This window comes from Bos taurus, chromosome X, assembly GCF_002263795.3.
Source record: "Bos taurus isolate L1 Dominette 01449 registration number 42190680 breed Hereford chromosome X, ARS-UCD2.0, whole genome shotgun sequence".
Classification (NCBI taxonomy): domain Eukaryota; kingdom Metazoa; phylum Chordata; class Mammalia; order Artiodactyla; family Bovidae; genus Bos; species Bos taurus.
The window spans coordinates 102,099,937-102,127,036 of NC_037357.1; the positions used below are offsets into that span (position 1 = coordinate 102,099,937).

At 43.8% G+C, this 27,100-nt stretch overlaps 1 protein-coding gene and 1 pseudogene across 1 annotated transcript in view; one reads left to right on the forward strand and one right to left on the reverse strand.

Moving 5' to 3' along the window:
* Nucleotides 1-452: 452 nt before the first annotated feature.
* The window catches only part of NYX (nyctalopin), a 30,690-nt gene continuing 4,042 nt past the window's right edge, over nucleotides 453-27,100 (reverse strand). Inside the window, exon 2 of the mRNA XM_024988592.2 lies at nucleotides 453-11,378. Coding sequence (XP_024844360.1) covers nucleotides 9,964-11,378 — 1,415 coding nt within the window. The 3' untranslated portion in view covers nucleotides 453-9,963. The remainder of the gene's footprint in view (nucleotides 11,379-27,100) is intronic.
* On the forward strand, nucleotides 19,892-21,394 carry LOC100300632 (large ribosomal subunit protein eL32-like; annotated as a pseudogene).

Here is a 27,100-nt window from a genome sequence, read left to right on the forward strand (position 1 = left end):
ACCTTCCAAACTGATTGGCTTAAGAGTCTACTCCTGGGAGAGGTTGAAACTGTATTTAAATTAGGTGTTAAGTCTTGGTTTGGTGACGTGGGTTTAGCCCAAGTGAATCCATTTTGGGCCCATTGTCTTTTTTTTAACAGCCCTAAGGATTATTTCAGCTTATTATTTTGAGAAATGCGGTGTAGGAGAAGCTCTGAAAACAGAAGCTACTCTTTTGTAAGAGGCATTTACACTTACAAGGAAAATCTTCGTTTGTAAGTGTGTCTCCCTCTCTTTACCAGAAAGAAAGACTAAATCACAAGAAACTCTTATCAATGAAGAAGGTGCCAACTTCAATCTACATAACAACTTTACCCTTGTTTACCATGATTTTCCTGGTGACCCCCCAGAACTGTCCCCCATGCCCAGCACACACACCTTCTTTCGTCTTTAACTGAAGATGGTATAGAAACTGGTTAGGCCACCTCAGGGAATTAGTCAGTTTTCCTGGATCTCTCCCAGATATACAGGAGATACACATGTTAATTAAAACTTGTAGGCTTTTTTTTTCTTTTGGCCGCATGGCATGGTATGTGGAACTTCCCTGACCAGGGATGGAACCCGAATCGCCTGCAGTGGAAGTGCAGAGTCTTAACCCTGGACCATCAGGGAAGTCCCTTTTCTCTGTTAATCCATCTTTTATTACAGGGGTCTCAGCTAAGAACTCAGGAGGGTAGAAGAAAAATTATTTTTCCTCCCCTACAACTTCCGTGGATCTTGATCATGAGAGAGACATAAACTTCTACCTTGTTTAAGCCACGAGTATTTGGAGGTTTCTGTTACTCACAGCTGAATCCAATCCTATTTGAGACTCAAAATGGTGATTCACATTTCCTTGGCTGGCTCAAGTGTTTCACAGCTAGTTCAACTCTCCAAGCCTCACAATAGCTCTTTGAGGTAAAAAGCTTTTTCCCGATGAGGAAATGGAAGCTTCGACACTCAGTGGTGAAGTGAGACAAGTGATGCTGGCTTTGTCTTTCCACAAGGCTGTGCCTGCAGTCACTGGATTAATCACAATGAGTCAGCCCTGTAATATCGGCCATGTGCCAGGGAAACCAGAAAGCACAAATTGTTCTTGGTCAGCCTTAACCTGAAATTAGTGATGTGCTGTGGTGGGTTCGTCCGTCTGGAAACCAGCTCCCGAACCAGAGGATGCTCGTTTAAAGGACCAAAACACATGCCAGGGAAACACGCAATGCCACTTCTCAGCTTCACAGAAAGACGCTTCAAAGCCCCAGGGGGAGTTTTTTGATGATGTTCTGCATAATGGACAGTGTTCTGTTTTGCTGAAGAACATATTTTAAACCAGAGAAAGCAAAAAATGGTCCGCAAAGAAATTTATTGGTGGGAGCCAGGGAAAACCAAAAAATGCAACCATGTTGTAGGGAAGCAAGCTACACTGCCCTGAATTGTGTCCCTTTGGCCTGAAGATTAATGTAGGTTATTTTTAAGGCCCCAAAGACTCAGGAAGGACCTTTGACCTGCCTCCTGCCTAAAAGGATTTAGGCAGTTAGAGGACCTGTTCCAGGAAAAGAGCTATCACCATAGATAACTACAGTACGAACTAGTGAGTAGACAGGAACATAGGGAAGTCTATTAAAATTAGTGAGTCTTCACTGTCTGTGCATGGCTCAGCAAACATTTATTTACCAAACATTTGTTTTTCCATCTTTTGTGAATTGCCTGCCCCGCCTCCACTGCCTGTGAAGTCCCAAACTACTACGCCTAATATCCTCTTTTGACTTTCTTCCTCCCCGACAATGTCAAGTCAAAGAACTCCTTAGCTTTGTAAATCCCAAGAATTTTTCTCTTCCTGAAAGTTTTATAGTTTTGGATTTTACATTTAATTCCAAGATTCATTTTGAGTTAATGTTTGATTAAGGTGTGAGGCTTAAGTCTAGTTTCATTTTTTTGCACATGAATGTTCAATTGCTCCAGCACCATTTGTTGACAAGGCAATCCTTCCTCCATTGAAATGCTTTTGCACTTTTGTGAAAAAGGAGCTGAGGACTTCCCTGGTGGTACAGTGGATAGGAATCCGCCTGCCAATGCAGGGGACATGGGTTCCATCCCTGGTCCAGGGAGATTCCACATGCCATGGAGCAACTGAGCCCATGAGCCACAACTACTGAGCCTGTGCTCTAAAGCCCTTGAGCTGCAACTACTGAAAGCTGTGAGCCTAGAGTCTGTGCTCTGCAATGAGAGAAGCCACTGCAACTAGAAAAGAGTAGGCTTGCCTCAACTAGAGAAAGCAAGCACGCAGCAACAAAGATCCAGAGTAGTCAAAAATAAAGAAGAAAAAACAGGATGGGGAACTGAGAAAAATCCAAATCAAAAGAGGATTAATAGGAAAAAAACAAGCTGAACCTATTTGTGTGGGTACATTTCTGGGTTCTCCGTTCTGTTCATTGATCAATGTTTCTATGCGCCTATCTCTGACAATATCACACTGTCTTGATTAGTGTAGCTATACAGTAAGACTTAAGTCTTCACATAGAGTGATTCCTCCCCCTTTACCATCTTCTGTCAGGATTAGCTTAACTATTCTATGGCCTCTGTCTTTCTGTATAAACTTTAAAGATGCTTGTCTTAAGTCTACCAAGGACTTTGCTGAGATTGATAGAAATCTCATTACTCTGTAGGAGGGCAAAATTTGCTGCCCCAAAATGTGTCTCTCTGGCATAAGGATTATTTTAGGATGATTATTTTTTAAGAAACAGTAGACCTGGGAGGTACTCTGAAACCCAAGCAGAAGTTACATTTTTGTAAGAGACCTTTACTGTAGAAGGGAAATCTCCTTTAAGGGTGTCTCCTACACAGTACCAGGAAGAGGTGGATAACCTTACCTCTAGAAACTCTTATCAATGGAGAAGGTAAGGACTTAAACCTACACAACCACTTTACCTTTGTCTCACTGTGCTTTTCCTGGTCACCTCCACAACTGATGTCCCCCAGCACCAACATCCTCTTTTGTCTTTAGCTGAAGATGGTATTTAAGGTGAGGGCTTTGGCCATTTTGGTGAGTTATTCAGTTCTCTGGGGTCTCTCCCATGTATACATGTTTGCCAAACATTTGTTTGATTTTCTGCCATTAATCTATTTCTAGTGTACTGTTCATCTCTGTTTGTTTGTTCTTTAGTTCTTCTAGGTCTTTGGTAAACATTTCTTGCATCTTCTCCATTCTTTTTCCGAGATCCTGGATCATCTTCACTATCATTATTCTGAATTCTTTTTCTGGAGAACTGATACCTTTAAATGTTGACTCTTCCAATCCATGAACAGTGTGTCTTGTTTAGATCTTTGGTCCTTTCATCAGCATTTCATAGAGAGGCTGTATATGTTTTGTTACATGTATATGTTAAGCATTTGGAGTGATTGTAAATGGTATTTGTTTTTAATTTCTGTTTCTATGTGTTCATTGCTTATGGGGACTTCCCTGGCAGTCCAATGGTTAAGACTCTGTGCTTCCACTGCAGGGGCCACAGGTTTGATCCTTGGTCAGGGAACTAAGATCCCATATGCCACTCGGTGTGGCCAAAAAAAAAAAGAAAAAGAAATATGAATGATTTTTGTGTATTGATCTTGTTCCCTGTGATCTTACTGAATATACTTTTTACTTCTACGAATTTGGGATATATTATTTGGAATTTGCTATGTAGAAAATTATATCATTTGCAAATAAGGCCAGTTTTATTTCTTTCAAATATGTAGGTCTTTTATTTCTTTTTCTTAACTCATGACTCTAGCTAGAATTTCCAGTATTATGGTGAATAGAAGTGGTGAGAGTGGACATCCTCCCTGTGTTGCTGACTTTATGGGAAAACATTCAGTCCTTCACCAGTAAGTATGATATTAGCTACAGATTTCTTCTAAATGCTTCTTTCTCAAGTTCAGACCATTCTCCTCTATTTCTAACTTGCTGAGGGTTTTTATCATGAATGGGTATTGGATTTTTGCCAAATGCTTTTTCTGTACCAACTAGCATGATTATATGATTTTCTTCAGTTTGTTGATATGTTAGATTACATTGATTTTCAAAGATTCAGGCAGCCTTACACACCTGGAGTAAATTCCACTTGGTCATGGCATACAATTCTTTTGGAATCTTTTTTTTAAGTCATTTCCTCTGAACTTCAATGATTAGCTCCAGAAGAGAAAAATTTCCACAGGTGAAAAATGTCACATCAAATCTAGAGGCAGGGGAGTTTACTGTGGGTTTGGAGCATAGAGATCTGGATTCAAAACTTTTGCAAGTTACTTATAACATTATCTAAACCTTAGTTTCTAAATACATCTGTAAAATGGGGATAAGAATGCCTGAATGAGAGAATTTTATGATCAGACACTGACTCTGACACATAATAGATAGTCAATAATGGTAGCCATTTGAACTCCACAGCAACAAGCATTTGGAATAGAATTAGAAACAACATATAAAGGCAGTTATATAGAATATTAGGACTAGGACATTGAGGTAACATCGCAGGATTTCCCTAAATGATCATGATCTCAATCTTTTACCCTTGAGGTTGTTTTTCATCTTATTGGATGCTTTAATAATAGATATCACTGTGAGACACCAAGAGGGTCCTTCAAAGACATTCACATTATTAGTTATTAACTTATTAAATGAAACAACCATTAGCGCTCTGTGGGCCTCTACAGATCCTCACTGCAGGAGCCGCACACCCATTAGCCACCTGGTTTGCACATTCCACTTCCCCCTGCCCCTTCAAGTCCATCAAAGAGCACCTCAATTCTACCTTCTAATTGCCCAGGTGCTCTTCGAAATGCCCAATCTTGCTTCTTTTGATCTAACTAAGTCTTTAAACAGGGAATAAATAAGGCTAGTCTACTTTTTAGTGATGACACAAGAAAATAAATTGGCTGAGAAAATTAATCAACAAAATAGTCCTGGGCTTTACTTTCAACCCCATGCTCTTTGCAAATATATAAGGAATCAAAGTGATCTATGACAGTGGCTTTCAAATATTCACGATTGTGTCCCCCAATGAGAGTACATTTTTATACTGGGCTCCAGTATACACATACACATATATAACTGAAGCAAAAATTTAATGAAATAATGCCTTTCTTAATATCTGTGATGCTTGCTGAAATTTCCCCAAATACCTTGTCACTATTATTTTTTCTAATATTTACTTATTTGGCTGTGTTGGGTCTTAGTTGCTGCACTCAGGGTGTTTGTTACATAATACGGGATCTTTCCTCGTGGTACACAGATTCTCTAGTTGTGGCGCTCAGGATCAGTAGTTGCCCTGCAGCATGTGGGATCTTGGTTCCCTCACCCTTAGTTCCCACAACCCCTGCATTGCAAGGCAGATTCTTAACCACTAGACCAACAGGGAAGTTCCATGTCACTATTATTTTTAATGCTGGTTGCCACTACCAATGCCATGACCCACTAATGGATCGTGAGCGAGCCACAAGTGGGCCTCGGCCTCAAGGTCATATATTGCAGACAGAACTCCCACTAGGCCACTGGGAACCACAGTGGTGGCCCTCCATGGGCCTCCCTGCAGGTTGGTGTTTCACTCAGTCTGGTTGTGAACAAAAACTCTTTTTCTCCTCTCAGGAGCACAGTAGTAAAAGTCAGCAACATTTCAAGGGAACTCCCTTGAAAAGTGCAAATGTTTGTCTAAGTGCTTCTAAATTTTCTGTTCCTGGAACACAAATAGAAGGAACATAAGCAACATTCATTCAGCCACTGAAGTCGGCCAGGCTCACTGTGGAGGGGCCGTGTTTCACTCCAGCTTTGTACCCCAGGCCTCAGGTAGACATACACCCAAGAGCTCTAAGACGAGAGGTTGCCTGTGACTCCTCCAATCAGTTCATCCCCCGTGACTGCGTGCATGCGTGGAGGGCAGGGAGCGGAGATCGAGTTGCTACTGACGCTTAAAACATGAAAATGCCTCTGGGATAATCTTCCTCTGCTCTATGAAGCTATGGGGCCAAGTGCAAATGGAAAGCCAGGACGCACTCCTTGCTCTTGGGGGAAACCTGAACAATCTCAGAGCAGGAAATGAAGGGTCCTGTTTGATAACAGAAAAAGGGAGTATCTTTCAAGATAAAAGAAACTTTGGTTATACATGTAACACTTTAAAAGGAGGGCGATTTCTGTAGTTTTCTCTCAGCTGTGTCACCCCATCTCCCCAATGTTGGTGTTCTTTGGAGAGAAATATGACTTTATTTTGTGCAACTTTTGGGGACTTCCCTGGTGGTCCAGTGGTTAAGACTCCGTGCTTCCATGGCAGGAGGCATGGGTTCCATTCCTGGTTGGGGAAGTAAAAACTCATGTCCCACATGCCATGTGTCATGGCCAAGAAAGAAAAAATACTTGCGGTATTTTGTGCAAGTTTAGGCTAACTGGTGTTCCCAGAAGCGTTTGTTCATTTGGAACTCTGAGCAGCAGTTTTCAGGACCTATGGAGCTGGGATAAGGAAGGGACTGCCCAGCAAGTAGGCAGGCAGGCTGAGGATCGAACTTGACTGACCCCTTTGGCTCTGATGGACCCCTGGAAATTCCAAAGATCAAACTTCTGGAGGTTTTAATACTGGCATGGAAAACATTTGTTTAAGGGGTAAATATGAACCTCCTGTCTATATTTTCTCTCCCCTTTCTTGAAAGAACCAATACAGTGAGGCCACAGCATTCCTATAGGCTAAAGTAAACACTGTCTTCAAAGCCTAGTGAGGGTGCTGGAAGGAGAGAAAGCCTGGGGCTAGTGACTCACTCACCAGATTGCCCCCTCAAGCCTCTATTTCTTCTGACAATTCTGAGCAGTCCAGACTTGATTCTATCAGGGGAGCTGCCTGGAGTCTCTACTGCTTTGGAGCATTGCCAGTGTTCACCAATATTCCCAGTTCTCCCCTTCCTTCTGGGCACATGGAGAAACCATACTTTCCTGCCTTGCTAAAGTGCAGTCGTGTGACATTTTTGGCCAGTAAAAAGTGAGAAACAACAGGTGTCACATCTGGGTGGAAGCATTTTGGAGCAATGATTCTCCCAAGCTTGCTTTCTCCATTGCAGCAAATCCCAGGGCCCGAGTGGCAGATCCTTCCTCAGCCTTGGTTCCTGAATGGCTACAAGGCACAGAGCCCCCCTAATAAGTCCATGTTGGACATGTAGCATGACCAAGAAATAACCCTCAGTCAGCCACCAAGGCTGGAGGTTGTTTGTTACCATAGCATAACGTGGTCCATCCTGACGGGCACATGGATTTGCTTAGCATAACCCACAGGACCTTAACTTTTCTCAAGGTACTAATTAGCCAATGATGGGGTAAGAAACTTACTGAACTCCAAACTGGGAACTCTCCACTCTCCTTTCTCTCATGAGAGCTCATAATGGCCACAATTCGCTGGGAACTCGTTCCAGGCAGCTCTGGATCTGTTTGGCAGTAAGGAACTCCCACGTTCCCAGAATTCTACTGGGCTGGGTAGCTCTATAAAAATCTGTTCCCTGGAGGCTATTTCAGCACTTATACTTGTTTAGAAACATTCAGCCAAACAAATGTTCATTAAACAGCTCACCACCTCACCACCAGGCAGAATTGGAGCAGCATTTTGAAGCTGACTCTCAAGAACCCACTCCAAATGAAAGGATGGACATTCCTCCCAGGGCAGCACCTTGTTCCTCAGAAACGCAGGCTGCTGTGGATGCACATGGTTACCCAATGCAGAGATCTCGCCTCCAGGATTCTCATGATCCTCATTCAGTTACCATGGCCACAACACACGGTTTGAACAAACAACATTTCTGACCTCATCTGGTTCTCACATTCGAAAAGTAAGACATTTGGAGAACGAATTTATTTTGAAACCTTAAAAATCAACTGATGAATTAAGAATTTTGAGTACTGTGATCAAATGAATACAAGCCATGACCTAGGAACCTCATTTTCCACCCGCATGAAAAATGACTGCCTAAAAAATCATTTTGACAACTGCTGAAATGTCTATATAGTTTCTATTTTAAATAATAGTATTCTACCAGTGATAAAGTTCGTGACTGTGATAGTGCCACTGTGGATAAGAGAAAGTCCTTGTTCTTAGGAAATACACATTGAGGTATGTATAGGTAAAGAGGCATGATGTTTACAACTAACTCAAACTGTTTGTGAGAAATGATAATAACAAAGAGACAAAACAAATACAATACAATGATAGCAAATGAGAAACCTAGGTGAAAGGCCGAAGTGTTCATTCTATTATTCTTGCAACTTTTCTGTAGGTTTGAGAGTTTTCCAAAGAAAACATTTAAAAAGAACCATGTATGTTCCAGATTAGTGACTTTCAAACTTTTTTAACAATAAACCACAATATAAATTGTATGCAGCAATCCAGACACACACACACATATATAAAATCTGAACAAATGCATACAGATTAAATTAAAAATTCCACAAAATAACACTTATTACACATGATGTTCTGTGACTTTTGGTGATACCTTTTTTTTTAATGCCAGCTGAGACCCATTGAGCTGATGACCGCTAACGGTCATAATCCATCGGAACACTCCTGCCCTCAGTGGTGCTTTCTGCAACATTTCTAATACCTAGTGTTACCTGGAGACACAGAAGAAGCACTATGCCCTTGAAGAACACAGCTCTGTGCACCCTGAATCCACGTGGGCTTTGAAAACTCAGCCCTTCAAATACAGAGAGAGGACATTAAGATTAGAGACTGCCAGAGTGTCACAAAGGCAGTCATCATTACACATGTGTGGAGGATGACTTGAGCACATACACAGAGACACACAGCCCCTGCTCTGGCATTCTGGCCTGGGAGCTTACAGTTGGCCACCTTGCACCCTGGAAAATCTCTCAGCACCCCTTGCCCAGCTACTGGCTGCCACCTTTTCTCCTAGCCCCGAAGTGCGAAGTTCATGATAATTCCCACACCTAATGGGATCGTCTAAGCTGGAGACTCCCTGCTCCGCTAATATAGCATCTCTTGTGTCTTTCCAAAACACAAAGCAAAGAGGACTTTGTGGCCTCCTCCGGAGAGTAACAATGCATGTTTGCACACAAAAGACCCTTGAAAAGTCCTGCAGAAGAGAAACCTGTTTAATCTTTTTTTTTTTTAACCTTAAGATTTTATAAATATATTTGTCCACAGACAATACCCCTCCTCTTTTTTCCCCTACCCTGCCCTAAAGTTCTTTTGAAGCTAAGGCCACCCCTGGGAATAAGTGCAGAGTAAGTGAAATGAATCTTTGTTTTAAACACCTCCTGACACATCTGGGACCACAGGAACCACCTCCACTACCTTGGGTCTAAGTCCCCTTCCCACTGGCCTTCTGTCCTACCCATCTTCCTGGACTCTAGTGTCCCCAGGCTCCTGGAGGAGGGGGAGGAGGGTTGTACTAGAAAACAAAGGGATTGGACTTAATGGTTGCCCCGCCAGGAGAATTGGCACAATTTATAGTACTTAGCGAATGGATTAACTGGCGTGCTGCAGTCCATGGGGTCGCAAAGAGTCGGACACGACTGAGCGACTGAACTGAACTGAATGGATTAACTCTAATTCAGGCATGCAGACCCAGTTTCCTAGAAGATGCGGGTGGGGAGGGGCAGGGATGGAGTTCTGGAGCCACAGAAACTTCCAATTCCTAGTCTTCTCACCAGAGGGCACCTGTTCATTGTTGCTTCTCTTTTTCAACTGATGCTCATGTGACAAGAGCAGAAATCCATAAACCCCACCCTCACGCACAGAGTATTTCCCAAGGTCCTCCTCTTCCCAGGTCACCTCTGATGGCAGACTGGTCCTTCCATCCTTCGCTGAAACTTTCACTCCCTGCCCCCATCCTGTGCCCCTCTCCCCACCAACCACCATCCAGCCCAGTTAACAACCTCCCCTCTGCCCCGCCAAGGCAGTCTGGGCCACCCTGGTGTGGCAGTCAGTCCCTCTGGAGGACAAACAGCACGTGCTGAGCCACGCTGAGCAGGAGACCAGAGCCCACGAGAAACGGGGTCTTGTAGCCCGAGCCGCCTACCCCGAGAGAGGGAAAGCTGTCGGACAGCGAGGTGTTGACCGGCCCCTCCTTGGTGGTATTGGCCGCCTCCGCCACCGGGGCCCTCGGGGCCAACAGCTTGGAGAGGAGGCTGCTGAACCTGCTCACTGTGGTGGCCGCCGGCTCTGGGGATGGGCCAGGACTAGAAGCCGTGAGGTTCAGCTCATCAGGGTCCACACAGAAGCCTTCGGAGGAGCGCCCGAAGGCCACCTGGCGGAGGTCGAGGCCAGCCACCGAGCCCGGAGAGGCGCAGGGCACGTCGGCGGTGCGCCCAAAGCTCTCCATCCAGTCCCGCAGCCACTCCAGGCGGCAGTCGCAGCGCCACGGGTTGCGGAAGAGAAAGAGACGGCCCAGGAAGAAGCCGGGCTGGAAGGCGGCCCAGGCAAGCACAGTAAGGTGATTGCCGTTGAGATGCAGGGCCAGGAGGCCCGAGAGGTTCTGGAAGGCGCCCTCCTCCACGAAGGCGATGCGGTTGCGGTCCAGGTAGAGCAGCTCGAGCTCGGCCAGCTCGGCAAACCAGGCGCGCACCACGCGGCCCAGCGCGTTGCCGCCCAGGTTGAGCGTGCGCAGGCGGCGGAGGCCGAGGAAGGCATCTGCCGGCAGCGCAGCCAGCAAGTTGTCGTTGAGCAGCAGGTGTTCCAGGGCGCTGCAGTCGCGGAAGGCGCCGCCGTGCACGGCGCGCACGCGGTTGCCCTGCAGGCTGAGCGAGCGCAGGCGGCGCAGGCCCAGCAGCGAGCTGGAGGCCACGGCCTCGATGCGGCTGCGCTCCAGGTGCGCATGCGTCAGGTTGGCCAGGCCGCGCAGCGCGCCGGGCACGCGGCGGAACAGGTTGTCGAAGGCGGCGAGCTCGCGCAGGGCGGGCAGCTCGGCCAGAAGGCGCTCGGGCACGCTGAAGAGGCGGCAGACTGTCAGGTCGAGGCGGCGCAGGCGGCCGAGAGCGGTGAAGGTGCGCGCGTGCAGGTAGCGCAGGTCGCCGTTGTGCGCCAGGCTCAGCTCGGCCAGGCGCGGCAGGCCCTTGAAGGCGCCGGGCGTGATGAAGGACAGGTTGTTGTGGCGCAGGGACAGGCGGCGCAGCGATGGCAGCGTGCCAAAGGCCCGCTCGCCCAGGAAGCGCAGGCCGTTGCGGTCCAGGTCGATGGAGGCCGCCTCGCACGGGAACTCGGCCGGCACCCGCAGGAGGCCCGCGCGGTCGCAGCGCACGGAGCAGCGGCGCTCCACGCTGCTGCAGACGCAGGCGGCCGGGCAGGCGTTCACGCAGGTGTCCTCGGCAGCCCAGGTGCTGGGCAGGCCGAGGACCATCGCTGATGGGGACGGGGCGGGGAGGGAGGAGAAAAGACAGAAAAGGCAGCTGTCAGCCACAGGATCTCCCCAGGTTGGATTCTATCCCTCCGCGTGGCGGGATGCAGCCATCCACCAAGTTCTCAAACGTCCCGCGCGGCACTCGTTCCACCTTCCAGACCTTACTCAGGTTTTCCCACCCATCATGTCCTTTCCCTTGGCTTTCCAGTTCTGTTCATCAGCAAAACTCAACTGGAATCCGGCACCTGACCCCACCCTAACTACTCTTTCTCCTGCCTGTATGATCGCTTGTGTTCTCCTAGAATGGGGCCCAGAAGGCTCGTTGTCTGCATGCATAGACGGACCTGAACAGCATCACTGTGGCCTCTGCTCTAGTCTTGTGCTGCACAGTCCCTAGCCCCTAGCCACACTTGGCTGTTGAACATTTGAAATGTGACTAGCCCGAACTGAGGTGTGCTCAAAGTGAAAAATACACACCAGATCCCAAAGACTTAGTAGCAAAAGAAGGTATTTTAAACATTATTTTTCCTTTTTGGCCTGGGAGACATGCAGGATCTCTGTTCCCTGACCAAGGACTGATCTGTGCTCCCTGCAACTGGAAGCACGGAGTCTTAACCACTAGACCACTAGAGAAGTCCAAAAAAAATTATTTTAAATATCTCATCAATTTTTATATTGGTTACATGTTAAAATGATATTTTAGATATATTGGCTTAGCTAAAATATTAAAATCAATAGCAGTGGTTTCTTTTTACCTTTTTTATTGGCCTGCTTATAGAGAATTAATGGCAACCCACTCCAGTATTCTTGCCTGGAGAATCCCATGAGTGGAGGAGCCTGGTGGGTTACAGTCCACTGGATCGCAAGGAGTCGGACACGACTGAGCGACTTCACTTTCACTTTCTTTCACTTTCAGAGAATTTAAACATGTGTGGCTTGCATTATATTTCTATTGGTGCTGCTATAGTCCCTCCCACCATAAGAATTCAATTCCTGAAAACCCCTACTGAGTAAATTAAGCCTCATGAAGAAGAGAGAATTAGGGACTTCCCTGGTGTTCCTCATGATGTACTCTGCATATAAGTTAAATAAGCAGGGTAACAATATACAGTCTTGACGTACTCCTTTCCCTATTTAGAACCAGTCTGTTGTTCCATGTCCAATTCTAACTGTTGCTTCATGACCTGCATATAGGTTTCTCAAGAGGCAGGTCAGGTGGTCTGGTATTCCCAACTCTTTCAGAATTTTCCACAGTTTATTGTGACGCACACAGTCAAAGGCTTTGGCATAGTCAATAAAGCAGAAGTTCTGGATGTTTTTCTGGAACTCTCTTGCTTTTTCCATGATCCAGCGGATGTTGGCAATTTGATCTCTGGTTCCTCTGCCTTTTCTAAAACCAGCTTGAACATCTGGAAGTTCACAGTTCATGTACTGTTGAAGCCTGGCTTTGAGAATTTTGAGCATTACTCTACTAGCGTGTGAGATGAGTACCATTGTGCATCATGAGAAATGCTGGGCTGGAAGAAGCACAAGCTGGAATCAAGATTGCTGGGAGAAATATCAATAACCTCAGATATGCAGATGACACCACCCTTATGGCAGAAAGTGAAGATGAACTAAAAAGCCTCTTGATGAAAGTAAAAAGAGGAGAGTGAAAAAGTTGGCTTAAAGCTCAACATTCAGAAAACGAAGATCATGGCATCTGGTCCCATCACTTCATGGGAAATAGATGGGGAAACAGTGGAAACAGTGTCAGACTTTATTTTGGGGGGCTCCAAAATCACTTCAGATGGTGACTGCAGCCATGAAATTAAAAGACGCTTACTCCTTGGAAGGAAAGTTATGACCAACCTAGATAGCATATTGAAAAGCAGAGACCTTACTTTGCCAACAAAGCTCCGTCTAGTCAAGGCTATGGTTTTTTCCAGTGGTCATGTATGGATGTGAGAGTTGGACTGTGAAGAAAGATGAGTGCTGAAGAATTGATGCTTTTGAGCTGTGGTGTTGGAGAAGACTCTTGAGAATCCCTTGGACTGCAAGGAGATCCAACCAGTCCATTCTAAAGGAGATCAGCCCTGGGTGTTCTTTGGAAGGAATGATGCTAACACTGAAACTCCAGTACTTTGGCCACCTCATGTGAAGAGTTGACTCATTGGAAAAGACTCGATGCTGGGAGGGATTGGGGGCAGGAGGAAAAGGGGACGACAGAGGATGAGATGGCTGGATGGCATCACCAACTCGATGGACGTGAGTCTGAGTGAACTCCGGGAGTTGGTGATGGACAGGGAGGCCTGTGCTGTGATTCATGGGGTCGCAAAGAGTCGGACACAACTGAGCGACTGAACTGAACTGGTCTTCCTACTGCAGGGGGCATGGGTTTGATCCCTGTTGGGGGAACTAAGATCCCACATGTGATACAGCAAGGTCAAAAAATGGGGGTGGACAATTAGGGAATAGATTGGGAAAACCTATCAATCTTTTTCTCTAACGGTCACTATACATAAGCCATAATGACAGTACACTAAATAAATTATCATCTCACACATCTCAAAAAGTACTTATGGACACTGTGTGGTTAACTTCCATTCACCAGCCTTTGTTCTCTAGAGCCTTTTTTGCACATTACAGGAAAGGACTGGTGCTTATAAATTAATTTTGTTCTGAGCATTTGAATGGAAGATCAGCTACAGACTTCCAAAGCCCTCCAGGTGGCTCGCCCCCTGCAGGAAAGCAGAGTGGCATGGCCTGCTTCCGTGTGGTAGCCAGAAGTCCCAAGCCTCATCTTGAGTTCCAGGGGAAAAGGCAGCATGGAGAATGCACAAGTTTTATTCTCTGGACAGGACCAGCTGGCAAGTGAGCTCTGCTCCACCTGAAATTCTTGCAAGAGGAACAAAGGTACCCAGATGTAAAACCTGACCACTGTTATTCAGAATTTCTACCTGTCCTCAGCAGCATTCCCCAATTCCTAGCAAACACCCTGACTTACCACGAAGTCTCTGCCACTGTGTACACATTACCCTGCTTTGCCTAACCAAGCCTTTGTGGGAACCTGAAGGCGTGGCCACAGAAGGAGTGTGTTGATATGCTTGCTGCTGGCTCTGTAGCTTTGCTTAGCTTCCAGCTGTCTTTTCAGTACATCTGTTATGGACACTCATGTTTTTCTCAGCTGCCAGGAAGGGGATTCAGCCCTGTGAGACTTGGCTAGAGAACACTCAGCCCTTTGAGCAGCCCTTGAGTTGTACCCTGTAGCTAGTTCAACATTCTAATTTTCCAGAGACTTCGCTTTCCCTTCTCCCAAAGAAGTGTGAACTAGACACCAAGGTTCCAGCAAGGTTCTTGGACCCTGTGCTGGACTTGGCTGTAAATAGGGCAGCAGCTGGGCGGGACAGACACCCTGTTAGAGAGACAGGGCCAAGAATATAACCCTAACTCCAGGCGTTGGCTGGACAGAGGCCGAACCTTTTTCTATTAACTCTTCCAACTGGGTCAAGCAGAGGCATCAGGTTTCCTTACAAAGAGTCCTTCATTCTACTCTCTTCTCCTTTCTAATTAAGGGAAGTGCACTCTCAACCATATGACTCATGTTTCTACTCCACAATAGATAATATTGTTCCAAGCGCACTGTATGGCTCAGTAAATATTTGCAGAATTAAATGGAATTGATGCCTTCCTCTGTAACAATTCCTGCTTGGGAATGTCATTTATTTTTAAAACTTTGTCAAAGAATTCATTGGATTATGACAGACAGGATATATTCCATTTGTTTGTATAACACAAGAGATCAAATTTTTGGCTGTTTCGCTGCCAGTTTTTTTTTTTTTTTTTAATACATGCAAAAGGTGGAGGTGAAGCATTTTATTATATATCCTTTTTACCTTGTATATTTTGAGCCATGTGAATGTATTACCTATTTCACAAAATTAAAAAAAATTTTTTTTAACTTTAAACACTCAAGATGTTGTCACTATTAAAGACCTGTTTTCAACCTCTGAAACTTTGATAGCCATTATGAACAATAACTGATTTACTGGATTATTTAGTGAAGTTTAAACTAAATCAAGTAAATTCTTAGACAACCAAACTCCAGTATGGGTTTACCCAACATGAAGGCTAAGTGTATTCCTAGTGATCCAGAAAAACAAGGCACCAAAACAAAACTTTATAAAATAGTAACATAGGGACTTCTGATGGTCCAATGGTAAAGACCCTATGCTTCCACTACTGGGGGCTTGGGTTTGATCCCTGGTTAGGGAACTAAGATCCCCGTATGATGCACAGTGCAGCCAATAAATTAATTATTAAAAATAATAGCCAATGCAGGAGATGTGGGTTCTGTCCCTAGGTTGGGAAGATCCCTGGAGGAGGAAATGGCAACCTGATCCAGTTTTCTTGCCTAGAGAATCCCATGGACAGAGGAGCCTGGCAGCCCACAGGCCATGGGGTCTCAAAAGAATCAGAAACAACTTAGCAACTAAACAACAACAACAAAAATAGTAACATAGTTGGGCAAATTCTGCTTGCAATAATGGCAGGGTAGGCAATGGCACCCCAACCCAGGACTCTTGCCTGGAAAATCCCATGGACGGAAGAGCCTGGTAGGCTGCAGTCCATGGGGTTGCGAAGAGACGGACACGACTGAGCGACTTCACTTTCACTTTTCACTTTCATGCATTGGAGGAGGAAATGGCAACCCACTCCAGTGTTCTTGCCTGGAGAATCCCAGGGATGGGGGAGCCTGGTGGGCTGCCGTCTCAGGGGTCCCATAGAGTTGGACACGACTGAAGCGACTTAGCAGCAGCAGCAGCAGCAACTTGTATCAGACTAACATTCCTGCTGATTGCTAGTGTCAACTCTGGAAAAATATTTTTAAGAAATCATTTGAAATGGAAATCAACTATACTTGAATGGAAAAAGAAAAATCATTTGAAGGCACTTTTGGAAACAAACAGGTGGCCAGAGGAGATAGGACCCTTAAATGAATAGAAGCAAAGTGGGTGAGAGGCACATCTAACTGGCTTTTCCTCTCAGGGCATTTTCAAGTCCACCCTGCACATGGGCATGCATGCTAAGTCACTTCAGTCGTGTCCAACTCTTTGTGACACTATGGAAAACCCACCAGGCTCCTCTGTCCATGGATTCTCCAGGCAAGAATATCAAAGTGGGTTGCCATGCCCTCCTCCAGGGGATCTTCCCAACCCAGGGATCGAACCCTCACCTCTTATGTCTCCTGCATTCACAGGCAGGTTCTTTACCACTAGCGCCACTTGGTAAGTCTACTTGCTTGGCAGTAGAGCTCAAGCAGAAAGCAAGAGTCTTACTGGGCTGAGAAATTAAGAGGTCAGAGTGTATAGCAGCAGCAGTGGCCTGAGGAGGGAAACCATGAGAACGAGGGAGCTACAAAAGAGGTGCCAGAAAATTGGCACACAAACTCTCCTCACTTAGATCCTTGTTTGAGTCTTCAAGTGTGTGGGGGGGATGACTCCAAGGAGCCAAGAATGGAAGGTCAAAAGCATCAAACAGAGATTTCTGCAATTTCCCAGTAATGGGAAACAGATTAAGAGTTCAAAGTCCACCAAGTTAGAAGGGCTTATAAAATACTTCCAGCTTTCCATTGAAACCCCAAAAGGTCACACCTTAGGAATAAAGACCATTTCCCAGGGCAAAGGGTAAAACTAAACTAGGCCTTCCCTAACAAAGACTGAAACCAAGCTTCCCATGGATCAAGGGGATCTGCCGGTAATTTAACCAAATGCCAGAAGAAAATTCAGCATGCTTCAAAGGAAGATAAGAGAATGTTGAGTTTCTGTAACTACTATCTACAATATCTGCTATACATGAAATACTACTAGATATGTGAAGAAGCTCCTCTGTCCAAAATGGACAAATCTAGTAGTAATTGATGTATAGCAGATATTGTAGATGTAGTTACAGAAACTAGATTCTCAGAAGCCTGGCAGGCCACAGTCCACGGGGTTGCAAAAGAGACGGACAAGACTTACCGACTAAACAAGATTGTTAAAACAAGATGTGAAGCAGCAGCAAAACATGACATTTCTCAAGAGAAAGAAATACAGTCAACAGCAGCAGACACAGTGACAGCCCAGACACTGAAATTACAAAACAAGGATTTATTATAAATGTTAAGGAATTTATAGGAAAAGATGGGTATAATGGATGAAGACATGAGGAATGTGAATTTTAGAAGAGGTATGAATCAATTATATATATTTTTTAAAAAGAGGTATGGAAACTATGAAAATGAACTTAATAGAAATCTTAGTACTGAAATAATTCCATATCTAAAAAATTTTTTTAAATCATTGAATAAGAAAAACAGCAGACTAGACAGAATATTCATGAATTTGAAAGAAGTCAAAATGAAACTCAGAGACCAAAAAAAAAAAAGATTGGAAAAAATATCCAGCCTCGATGACCTGTGGGACAATATCAAGCAATTAGACTAACATGCATGTATTTGGAGTCCCAGAGGAGAAAAGAGAATATGGCAGAAAAATAATTGAAGACAGTTTCCAAAATTGGGTTGAAAACACAAAGCTCAGCAAAACTCCCAACTAATATCACACACACAAACACATTTATCTAGGCACATCACAGTCAAACTGCTGAAAACCAAAGTAGAAAATTCTTCAAGGCATCCAGAGAAAAAAGACACATTACATAGAGAAACATCAATTTAAAAATGATGTCTGGCTAATCAGCAACAAAGGAGCCATAAAACAATAACATGATATCCTTTTTTTCATAAACCAGGAATGAAATGCATCTTAATTAAGTTATTCAACAATTTCAAAGTTTGCATTTAGAACCATTCACAGAGTTCTTTTTAAGCTATTAATTTCACACAAGGCAATGAAGATGTGTCTAGACAAATGTTCCTTAAAGGGAGTATCTTAAAACCTTTTCTGAAATGGCTATATATACTCTTGTGGCCAAACATAAAATATATTTTAAACTGCTGAAAGAAAGCAAAATCTGGCAACATAGAATTCTATATCCAATGGAAATATCTTCAAAAATGAAGTAAAATAGATGCCTTCAGGTTAACAAAATCTGAGAAAATGCGTCTCCAGCAGATCTTCTGCCGAGCAAGAAATGAAGACATTCTTTAGCTTGAGGGAAAATGACACTAGATGGAAGTGAGATCCACAGGAAGGAATGAAGAGCCATGGAAATGGCAAATGTGCCACTAAATATGAAAGACTACTCTCCTCTCACCTTAATTGCTTAACAGACAAGTGACTGTTGAAAACAAAACAACAATGTAATAATATGTAATGAAATATAAAATGAAACATTTACATATGTTTCATATGTAAATGAAAAATCCGACCATAGCATAAAGAATGAGAAGGGAAGTACACTAAATTGTACTCTCTGAAGGATCTTATGTTAGACATGAAACTGTATAAGATTTATTCAAAGTTGACAGTGATACAGACATGATGTAAGGGACAGCACCACCAAAATACCTGCCTGGGCCACAGAAACCATGCTGCAAGCCCACCTGGGTGCTGACTGCCTCTTGACACTTTTAAAAATGGCATTGCAACGGTGGTGTGGATTCCATCAATTAAATGGAGAATGGGGAAGCAAAGGTTTTCCGCAAAACCTTTAATGTGGGTTTTTGTTTGGGGTGGGTTTTTTCCCCAGCTCTGGAGTTTTACTTTTAAATCTTACATGATATACTGCAGGCCTCAGGCATAACAGGCAATGAGCTGGTGAAGAACCAATGGAAAAATGTTCAGCAACTCCCATGTTAGCTCACAGGCATCTGAATGTATGTCTGTGGCCCACAGAGAAAGCTGGAGAAGATAGCTAGGGGATGCTGTATCAGCTACTGCAGCCTTAAAGTTGGTATCTCTTTGGACTTTAAAATTGTTCCCATGTAGCTTATTTTATTTTTGTTTAATCAAATAGATGAGAGTTTTTCCATGCCAGGGGGAGGTGGGGACAGTAGAGCATGATAAATCAAAGATGCATATTGCAGCTCCTAGAAAATAAAAAAGAATACTGACTCCTACCTCACAGCATACACAAAAACTCATTTTAGATGGACCATAGATCTCAATGTAAAAGCTAAAATTATAAAGCTTCTTGAAGATAACACAGGAGAATATCTTTGTGACCTCATCGTAGGTAAAGATTTATTAGGGGGAGAAAAGCATTAATCATAAAAGAAAAAAGTAATAAATTAGAGACATCAAAATTTAAAACTTCTGCTCTTTGAAAGACACTGTCAAGAAAACAAAAAAACAAGCAGAGTGTGAGAAAAGATATTTAAGGTATATTTATATATATCCTTTGTATATATCTCATAAATGACCTGTATTCAGCATTTGTAAAGAACTCTCAAAACTCATAAGAAAATAGGCAATAAATTATAATAATTAAATAATATTAAACTAAATATAATTTTATAAATAATATTAAATAAAAAAGTATAAGAAATAAATCACCCAATTAATAAATGGGCAAAATATTAAAAGAAACACTACCAAGAAAAGATATACAGGAGACAAAGACATGAAAAGATGGTCAACATCATTAGTTGTTAGGGAAATACAAGTTAAAATAGTCACCTATTGCTCTCTCTTCCTCAGTGTGCTGCCTATAGAGGTGGCAGATAGCTCTTACTCAGCATCATGGCCACCTTCAGACCCCTCCTGAAGCCCAAGATCACCCGAAAGGGGACCAAAAGGTTAATCCAGTACCAGTCAGAACAATGTGTCAAAATTAAGCAGAACTGGTGGAAACTGAGAGGCACTGACAACAGGGTGCGCAGGAGATTCAAAGGCCAGATCTTGATGCCCAACATCAGTTACTAGAGCAACAGGAAAACAAGGCACATGCTGCCCAGCAGCTTCAGGAAGTACCTCATCCACAACGTCAAGGAGCTTGAAGTACTGCTGTTGGACAAAAAATCTTACTGTGCTGAGACTGCTCACAGTGTCTCCTCCAGGAACCTCAAGGCCATTGTGAAAAGAGCAGCCCAGCTGGCCATCAGAATCACCAGTCCCAACACCAGCCTGCACAGTGAAGAAATTAATAGACAGCTGGTGTGCACATTTTGTTTGTGCTAATAAAACCATAAAACTCAGGAAAAAAAGTTACCTATTAGAATGACTAAAATTAGAAAGACTGACCATACAAAGTGTTGGAAAGCATATATAACTATAACTCTCTTATACTGCTGGTGGGAATGTTAAATGGTATAACCACATTGGAAACAACATGGCAGTTTTTTTAAAAGTTAAACATATACCTGCTTTATGATCAGTTCATTCTACTTGTAGGAAAATAAAAGCACATGTTCATAAAAAGGCTAGAGCATGAATGTTCACAGCAGCTTTATGCATAATAACCCAAAGGTGGAAACAACACAAACGCCCATCAAAAGTTGAATGGGTAAATAAATTATGATATATGCATACAATGGATACTACTCGGTGATTAAAAGGAATAGATTATTGATATATGCAACATGGATGATCCTCAAGATAATTCTGCTGAAAGAAGCCAGACAAAAATGAGTACATACTATATGATTCCATTTACAAAAAATTTTAGAAACAACAAATTGGTATATAGTAACAGAAAGATTAGTGGTTGCCTGGGGATGGGTGGGAAGGCACGGAGGGGCAGAAGGGAAGGATTATAAAGGGGCATGAATTTGGGGGGTGATGGATATGGGATATATTCACTGTCTCAGTTGTGCTGATAGTTTCACAAGGATATACCTTAAATATGTTTAATTTGTTATATATCAACTATACCTCAATAAAGCTATTTTTTAAAAAAGATACTGTTTGTGTGTATGACTTGTATAGAGAATATAAAAACTACTCCTATGAATGAAGAATGAGAAGACAAACTAAATAAAAATGAGTAAAAGACCAGAACACTTTACAAAAGAATTTATTAAGTAGCCATTAAGCACATGAAAAGGTGCTGTACATCATTAGCCATTAGGGAAGTGCAAATTAAAATTACAATCAGATTCCCTACACACTCACTAGAATGGGTGACAACCCTAAATACTGGTAAGGATATAGAGCAATGGGATTCTCTTACATCACTGATGAGAATGGAAAATATAATTTGATGACTTAGAAAAATTTTGACAGTATCTATTAAAGCTAAACATATGACTGTGTCCTAGGTATTCACCCAAGAGATACGAAAAAAAAAATGTCCACATAAAGACTGTACAAGAAAGTTCATTGTGGCTTATTCAGAATAGAACAAAACAGGAAATTACTCAACAGCAGAGAAATAAATTACAACATAGTCATTCAGTGGAATACGACTCAGCAATAAAAAGGAACAAACTACTGACACAACAAAAACATTATGGTGAGCAAAAGAGGGCTGAAATAATGCATTCGACACGATTACACACATATGCAGTCCCAGAACAAACCTGCCTGACGTGGTTCTGGGAGCTCAACAGCACATGGCCTGCAGATGTATTCTACCCCCAAAGACAGCTGATACGCACAGGACACAGTTTGGAAAGTATGGCGCCCTATGTTGTCCAGGCGATACAAACATGTCTACTACTTTTCAAGTTAATAATAGTTTATGGGTTTCTTTTGCTCTTCCAACAACCACCTTTTAATAAGTATTTGCTCAGGGTAAAGTAATGCTCAAAATTCTCCAAGCAGGGTTCAGCAATATGTGAACCGCGAACTTCCAGATGTTCAAGCTGGTTTTAGAAAAAGCAGAGGAACCAGAGATCAAATTGTCAACATCCGCTGGATCATGGAAAAAGTAAGATAGTTCCAGAAAAACATCTATTTCTGCTTTATTGACTATGCCAAAGCCTTTGACTCTGTGGATCACAATAAACTGTGGAAAATTCTGAAAGAGATGGGAATACCAGATCACCTGACCTGCCTCTTGAGAAACCTATATGCAGGTCAGGAAGCAACAGTTAGAACTGGACATGGAACAACAGACTGGTTCCAAATAGGAAAAGGAGTACGTCAAGGCTGTATATTGTCACCCTGCTTATTTAACTTATATGCAGAGTACATCATGAGAAACGCTGGGCTGTAAGAAGCACAAGCTGGAATCAAGGTTGCCGGGAGAATTATCAATAACCTCAGATATGCAGATGACACCACCCTTATGGCAGAAAGTGAAGACGAACTAAAAAGCCTCTTGATGAAAGTGAAAGAGGAGAGTGAAAAAGTTGACTTAAAGCTCAACATTCAGAAAACTAAGATCATGGCATCTGGTCCCATCCCTTCATGGTAAATAGATGGGGAAACAGTGGAAACAGTGTCAGACTTTATTTTGGGGGGCTCCAAAATCACTGCAGATGGTGACTGCAGCCATGAAATTAAAAGACGCTTACTCCTTGGAAGGAAAGTTATGACCAACCTAGATAGCATATTGAAAAGCAGAGACATTACTTTGCCAACAAAGGTCTGTCTAGTCAAGGCTATGGTTTTTCCTGTGGTCATGCATGGATGTGAGAGTTGGACTGTGAAGAAAGCTGAGCGCTGAAGAATTGATGCTTTTGAAGTGTGGTGTTGGAAAAGACTCTTGAGAGTCCCTTGGACTGCAAGGAGATCCAACCAGTCCATTCTAAAGGAGATCAGTCCTGGGTGTTCATTGGAAGGACTGATGCTAAAGCTGAAACTCCAATACTTTGGCCACCTCATGCGAAGAGTTGACTCATTGGAAAAGACTCTAATGCTGGGAGGGATTGGGGGCTGGAGGAGAAGGGGACGACAGAGGATGAGATGGCTGGATGGCATCACCAACTTGATGGACATGAGTTTGAGTGAACTCTGGGAGTTGGTGATGGACAGGGAGGCCTGGCGTACTGCGATTCATGGGGTCGCAAAGAGTTGGACATGACTGAGAGACTGAACTGAACTGAAGCTTGCTATATCATTTAATTTAATATGACAACCCTGCAAAGTAAGTATTATTCTCCTCTCACAAAAAAGGAAACTGAGGTCCAGGATAATTAAACAACACCAACCTTTGATTTCTGTCTTTTCCACTGTACTGTACTATCCCTCACCCCCCACCCCTAACCTTTCTGAGCTTCCCTTTCTGTAACTGAACTGAAAAGCCTGCACTTCCTGACCCTGGAGGGCCCTTCTGGCTCTCATTTCCACAGCTGGACAACAGCTGTTGCCAAGCAACACATCTAAGAAAAAATACGCCACTAAGGGTCCTGTGTGTCTCTGTAGCCTTCTCGGAGTCACAGCTATTTGGACTGCAGGTGAACATCTGACCTGCTGCTGCTGCTGCTGCTAAGTCGATTCAGTCATGTCCAACCATGTGCGACCCCACAGACGGCAGCCCACCAGGCTCCCCCGTCCCTGGGATTCTCCAGGCAAGAACACTGGAGTGGGTTGCCATTTCCTTCTCCAATGCATGACAGTGAAAAGTGAAAGTGAAGTCGCTCAGTCGTGTCTGACTCTTAGCAACCTTATGGACTGCAGCCTACCAGGCTCCTCTGTCCATGGGATTTTCCAGGCAAGAGTACTGGAGTGGGGTGCGATCGCCTTCTCCGGAACATCTGACCTAGGTAGAGTTAATCAGAGCAAGAGCCAAAGACAAGCTGAGGAAACTAGTGTGCAGAGAACTAAACCGGCCCCGAGGATCCCAGAAAAGGAGATCAGGGAGAGTGCAAAGCTCCTGGCCAGCCTTTAGAAAGCATAAGGCCCTGCTATAGCTATTTCTGAGACATTTCCCTGTTTCCATTTCAGAAACCTACTCAAACCATCTGTATGGACCAGTGCCCTTTTCTGGCTGGTCACCCACAACCTTCTAACTACTGTTAGTACATTTAGGAAATTTCCTATATTTTAAGTTCTGCCTCCTCAAGTAGAAACCAGAAACTCTCTTTTCTCAACTTCCCTTGCAGTTAGGCCCCAGGCATGTGACGTAGCTCTGCCAGTCCCACACACCCAGCAAGGCTTGACTTCAGAACTTGGTGCCAGGTGGAAACAATTATCTGGCCAAGATGGTTCCCATGGTGGAATTTCTGGCACCCGGAACCCAGCATGTGGTGGCCATGGGATCTTGCTGGAACTGCCCCCCTACCTGATTTAGGCATTGCTTCAGGGGGTGGACCTCCAACCAGGAAGTCTGGGAACACCTAGCATCTCTGAATAAACCCCTTCTCATCTTCAATGACCTGGAGTGGGTTCTAAGGTTTGCAATGCCATTCCTGAGCAACATCCTAAGTGAGACAGGTTCCCTCAAGTACCATCGCCTTCTGGTTCCTCCCCCTCCCCCCCTCCCAGAACCTCTTGAATTCTTCACCTTGAAAGAGAAAAAACAACTCAAACTTGAGACCAGGCAGCGCCTGTCAACCCAAACAAAGCTCTGTGCCATTCGTCACCAGGAAATATAGAAAATGGAATCAAAAATTGTTTATGCTATCCCTGATTTTTTTTGAAATTCAAATGAAAAGTGGTCTCTCCTGGAATCAGAAGTGATCATTCCAAAGACAAATCTCCTTGGCTGTCCAGAGCTGAGTTCTATGGGAATACCTTGGCCAAAAATACATTTGCCAAATTAAAATAAAGATCACAGTGTGTGAGAAGAGAAAGTCAAACACTGGCAGTTGCTTAGCAATTTATTTTCCCCCATTGGAATTTTAGGGAAGGATCCATGTGGAAATCTGAAAAGTCTTCAGTGCTTTTATTCCCAGCCTGAGGTAGGGAGAGGAAGATGAGAAATTCAGCAGAACCAGCCTTGGCTCAGCCTGCCTCTGTCATAGCTCCGGTATTCCCATGTGGGGGTTTTCCAGAGCATTCAGTCTGGAAACACTCACCCTGAGGCAGCGGCCTGTCACTCTAGATCTCTCATAAACTCTGATGACACTGCCTTTTTTGGTTTTGGTTTTATATCTCAGTTTCCTCACCTGTTAACAGGTTGACAATTGTGAGGAATAGACGACTGGTAATGCTTGAAATAGCTATGAAAGCACTGAGGCAAGCCAACAGTAGGTGCCATGAGCCACTGTTGTCACAAGATTAAACCTCACCAAAGGATCAGTACTTCAAGGACCAGGTGAATATCTGCCCAAGGGTGGAATACAAAATACCAAGTATGAGAATATTGAAGTTGTCACTACAAGTTAGACTGCAAAGGAAGAATTTAGAATGGTTCGCTACCTGGGCTGCATATTAAAATCACCTACGGAGCTTTTAACCAACTCACCAGACCAATTACATCAGAATTTTCCAGAGTGGAACCAGGTATCAGTACTCTTAAAGCTCCACAGGGAATTCCAATATACAGCCCAAGTCAAAAACCAGGGGTCTAGGTGGACCAACTTTATAAAGATGGGATTCGCCTCTGAGGTATAAAGTGTCACAGGGTATAACATAAATTTGGGCTTCCCTGGTGGCTCAGACGGTAAAGAATCTACATACAATGCAGGAGACCCATGTTCAATCCCTGGGATGGGAAAATCCCCTGGAGAAGGGAATGGCTACCCACCCCAGTATTCTTGCCTGGAGAATTCAATGGACAGAGGAGCCTGGCTGGCTACAGTCCATGGGGTCACAGAGTTGGACACAACTGAGTGACTAACACTTTCACTCACTTTAAACATCAAAGTTACCATATGCCCCAGCAGTTTCACTCCTCGGTGAAAGTAGGTGTTCTAACAAATACTTGTACACAAATGTCCCACAATAGCCCAAAGATCAGAGAAGGCAATGGCACCCCACTCCAGTACTCTTGCCTGGAAAATCCCATAGGCGGAGGAGCCTGATAGGCTACAGTCCATGGAGTTGCAGAGTCGGACACGACTGAGCAACTTCACTTTCACTTTTCACTTTCATGCATTGGAGAAGGAAATGGCAACCCACTCCAGTATTCTTGCCTGGAGAATCCCAGGGACGGAGGAACCTGGTAGGAGGCCGTCTATGGGGTCTCGAAGAGTCGGACACGACTGAAGTGACTTAGCAGCAGCAGCCCAAAGATGGAAGCAACAAATGTTCATCAACAGGTAAATGGACAAACAAAACATAGTCTAGCCACAGGGTGGAATGTTAATCTGCCATAAAAAGGAATGAAGTACTGACCCATGCTACAATATGGCTGAACCTCAAAAATATTGTGCTAAGTGAAAGCAGCCAGACACACAGGCCACATATGATTTCACTTATATGAAGTATCCAGAACAGCAAATCTATGGAGAAAGAAAGTGGATTAGTGGTTGCCAGGGGCTTAGGGGAAGAAAAGAGTGAGGAGTGACTGCTAAATAAGTACTGGGTTCCCTTTCGGGATGTGATAATGTTTTGCAACTGGACAGAGAGGAGAGTTTCACAACACTGTGAATGTACTAACTGCCATCAAATTCTACACTTTCAACTTGTTAACGGTTCATCTTCTGTTACGTGAATTTTACTTCAAACAACAACAACAACAAAATGTTATAAGCTGTCCCTGAATTGGGGAAAACACCGGAAATGGGTCTCTGCCTCAGTGTTCTGGTCCAGCCCCCAAGCTGCAGGGGGGCAGCAATGGCCAAGCTCAGATGCCCGCAAAATGATGTCTCTTTTTTAATTTTTTAGAATGATGTCTTAATGCAGACCAGCTGAGGGATTTCTCCGCAGGTCCTCGGCTTTTCAAGTATGTGCTTTGGCCCCTTGAGGTTTGCTAGGAAAACAGTTACTCATGGAGTTTCCAACCACAGAATGAGTTTGAAGTGTTTCTTCAT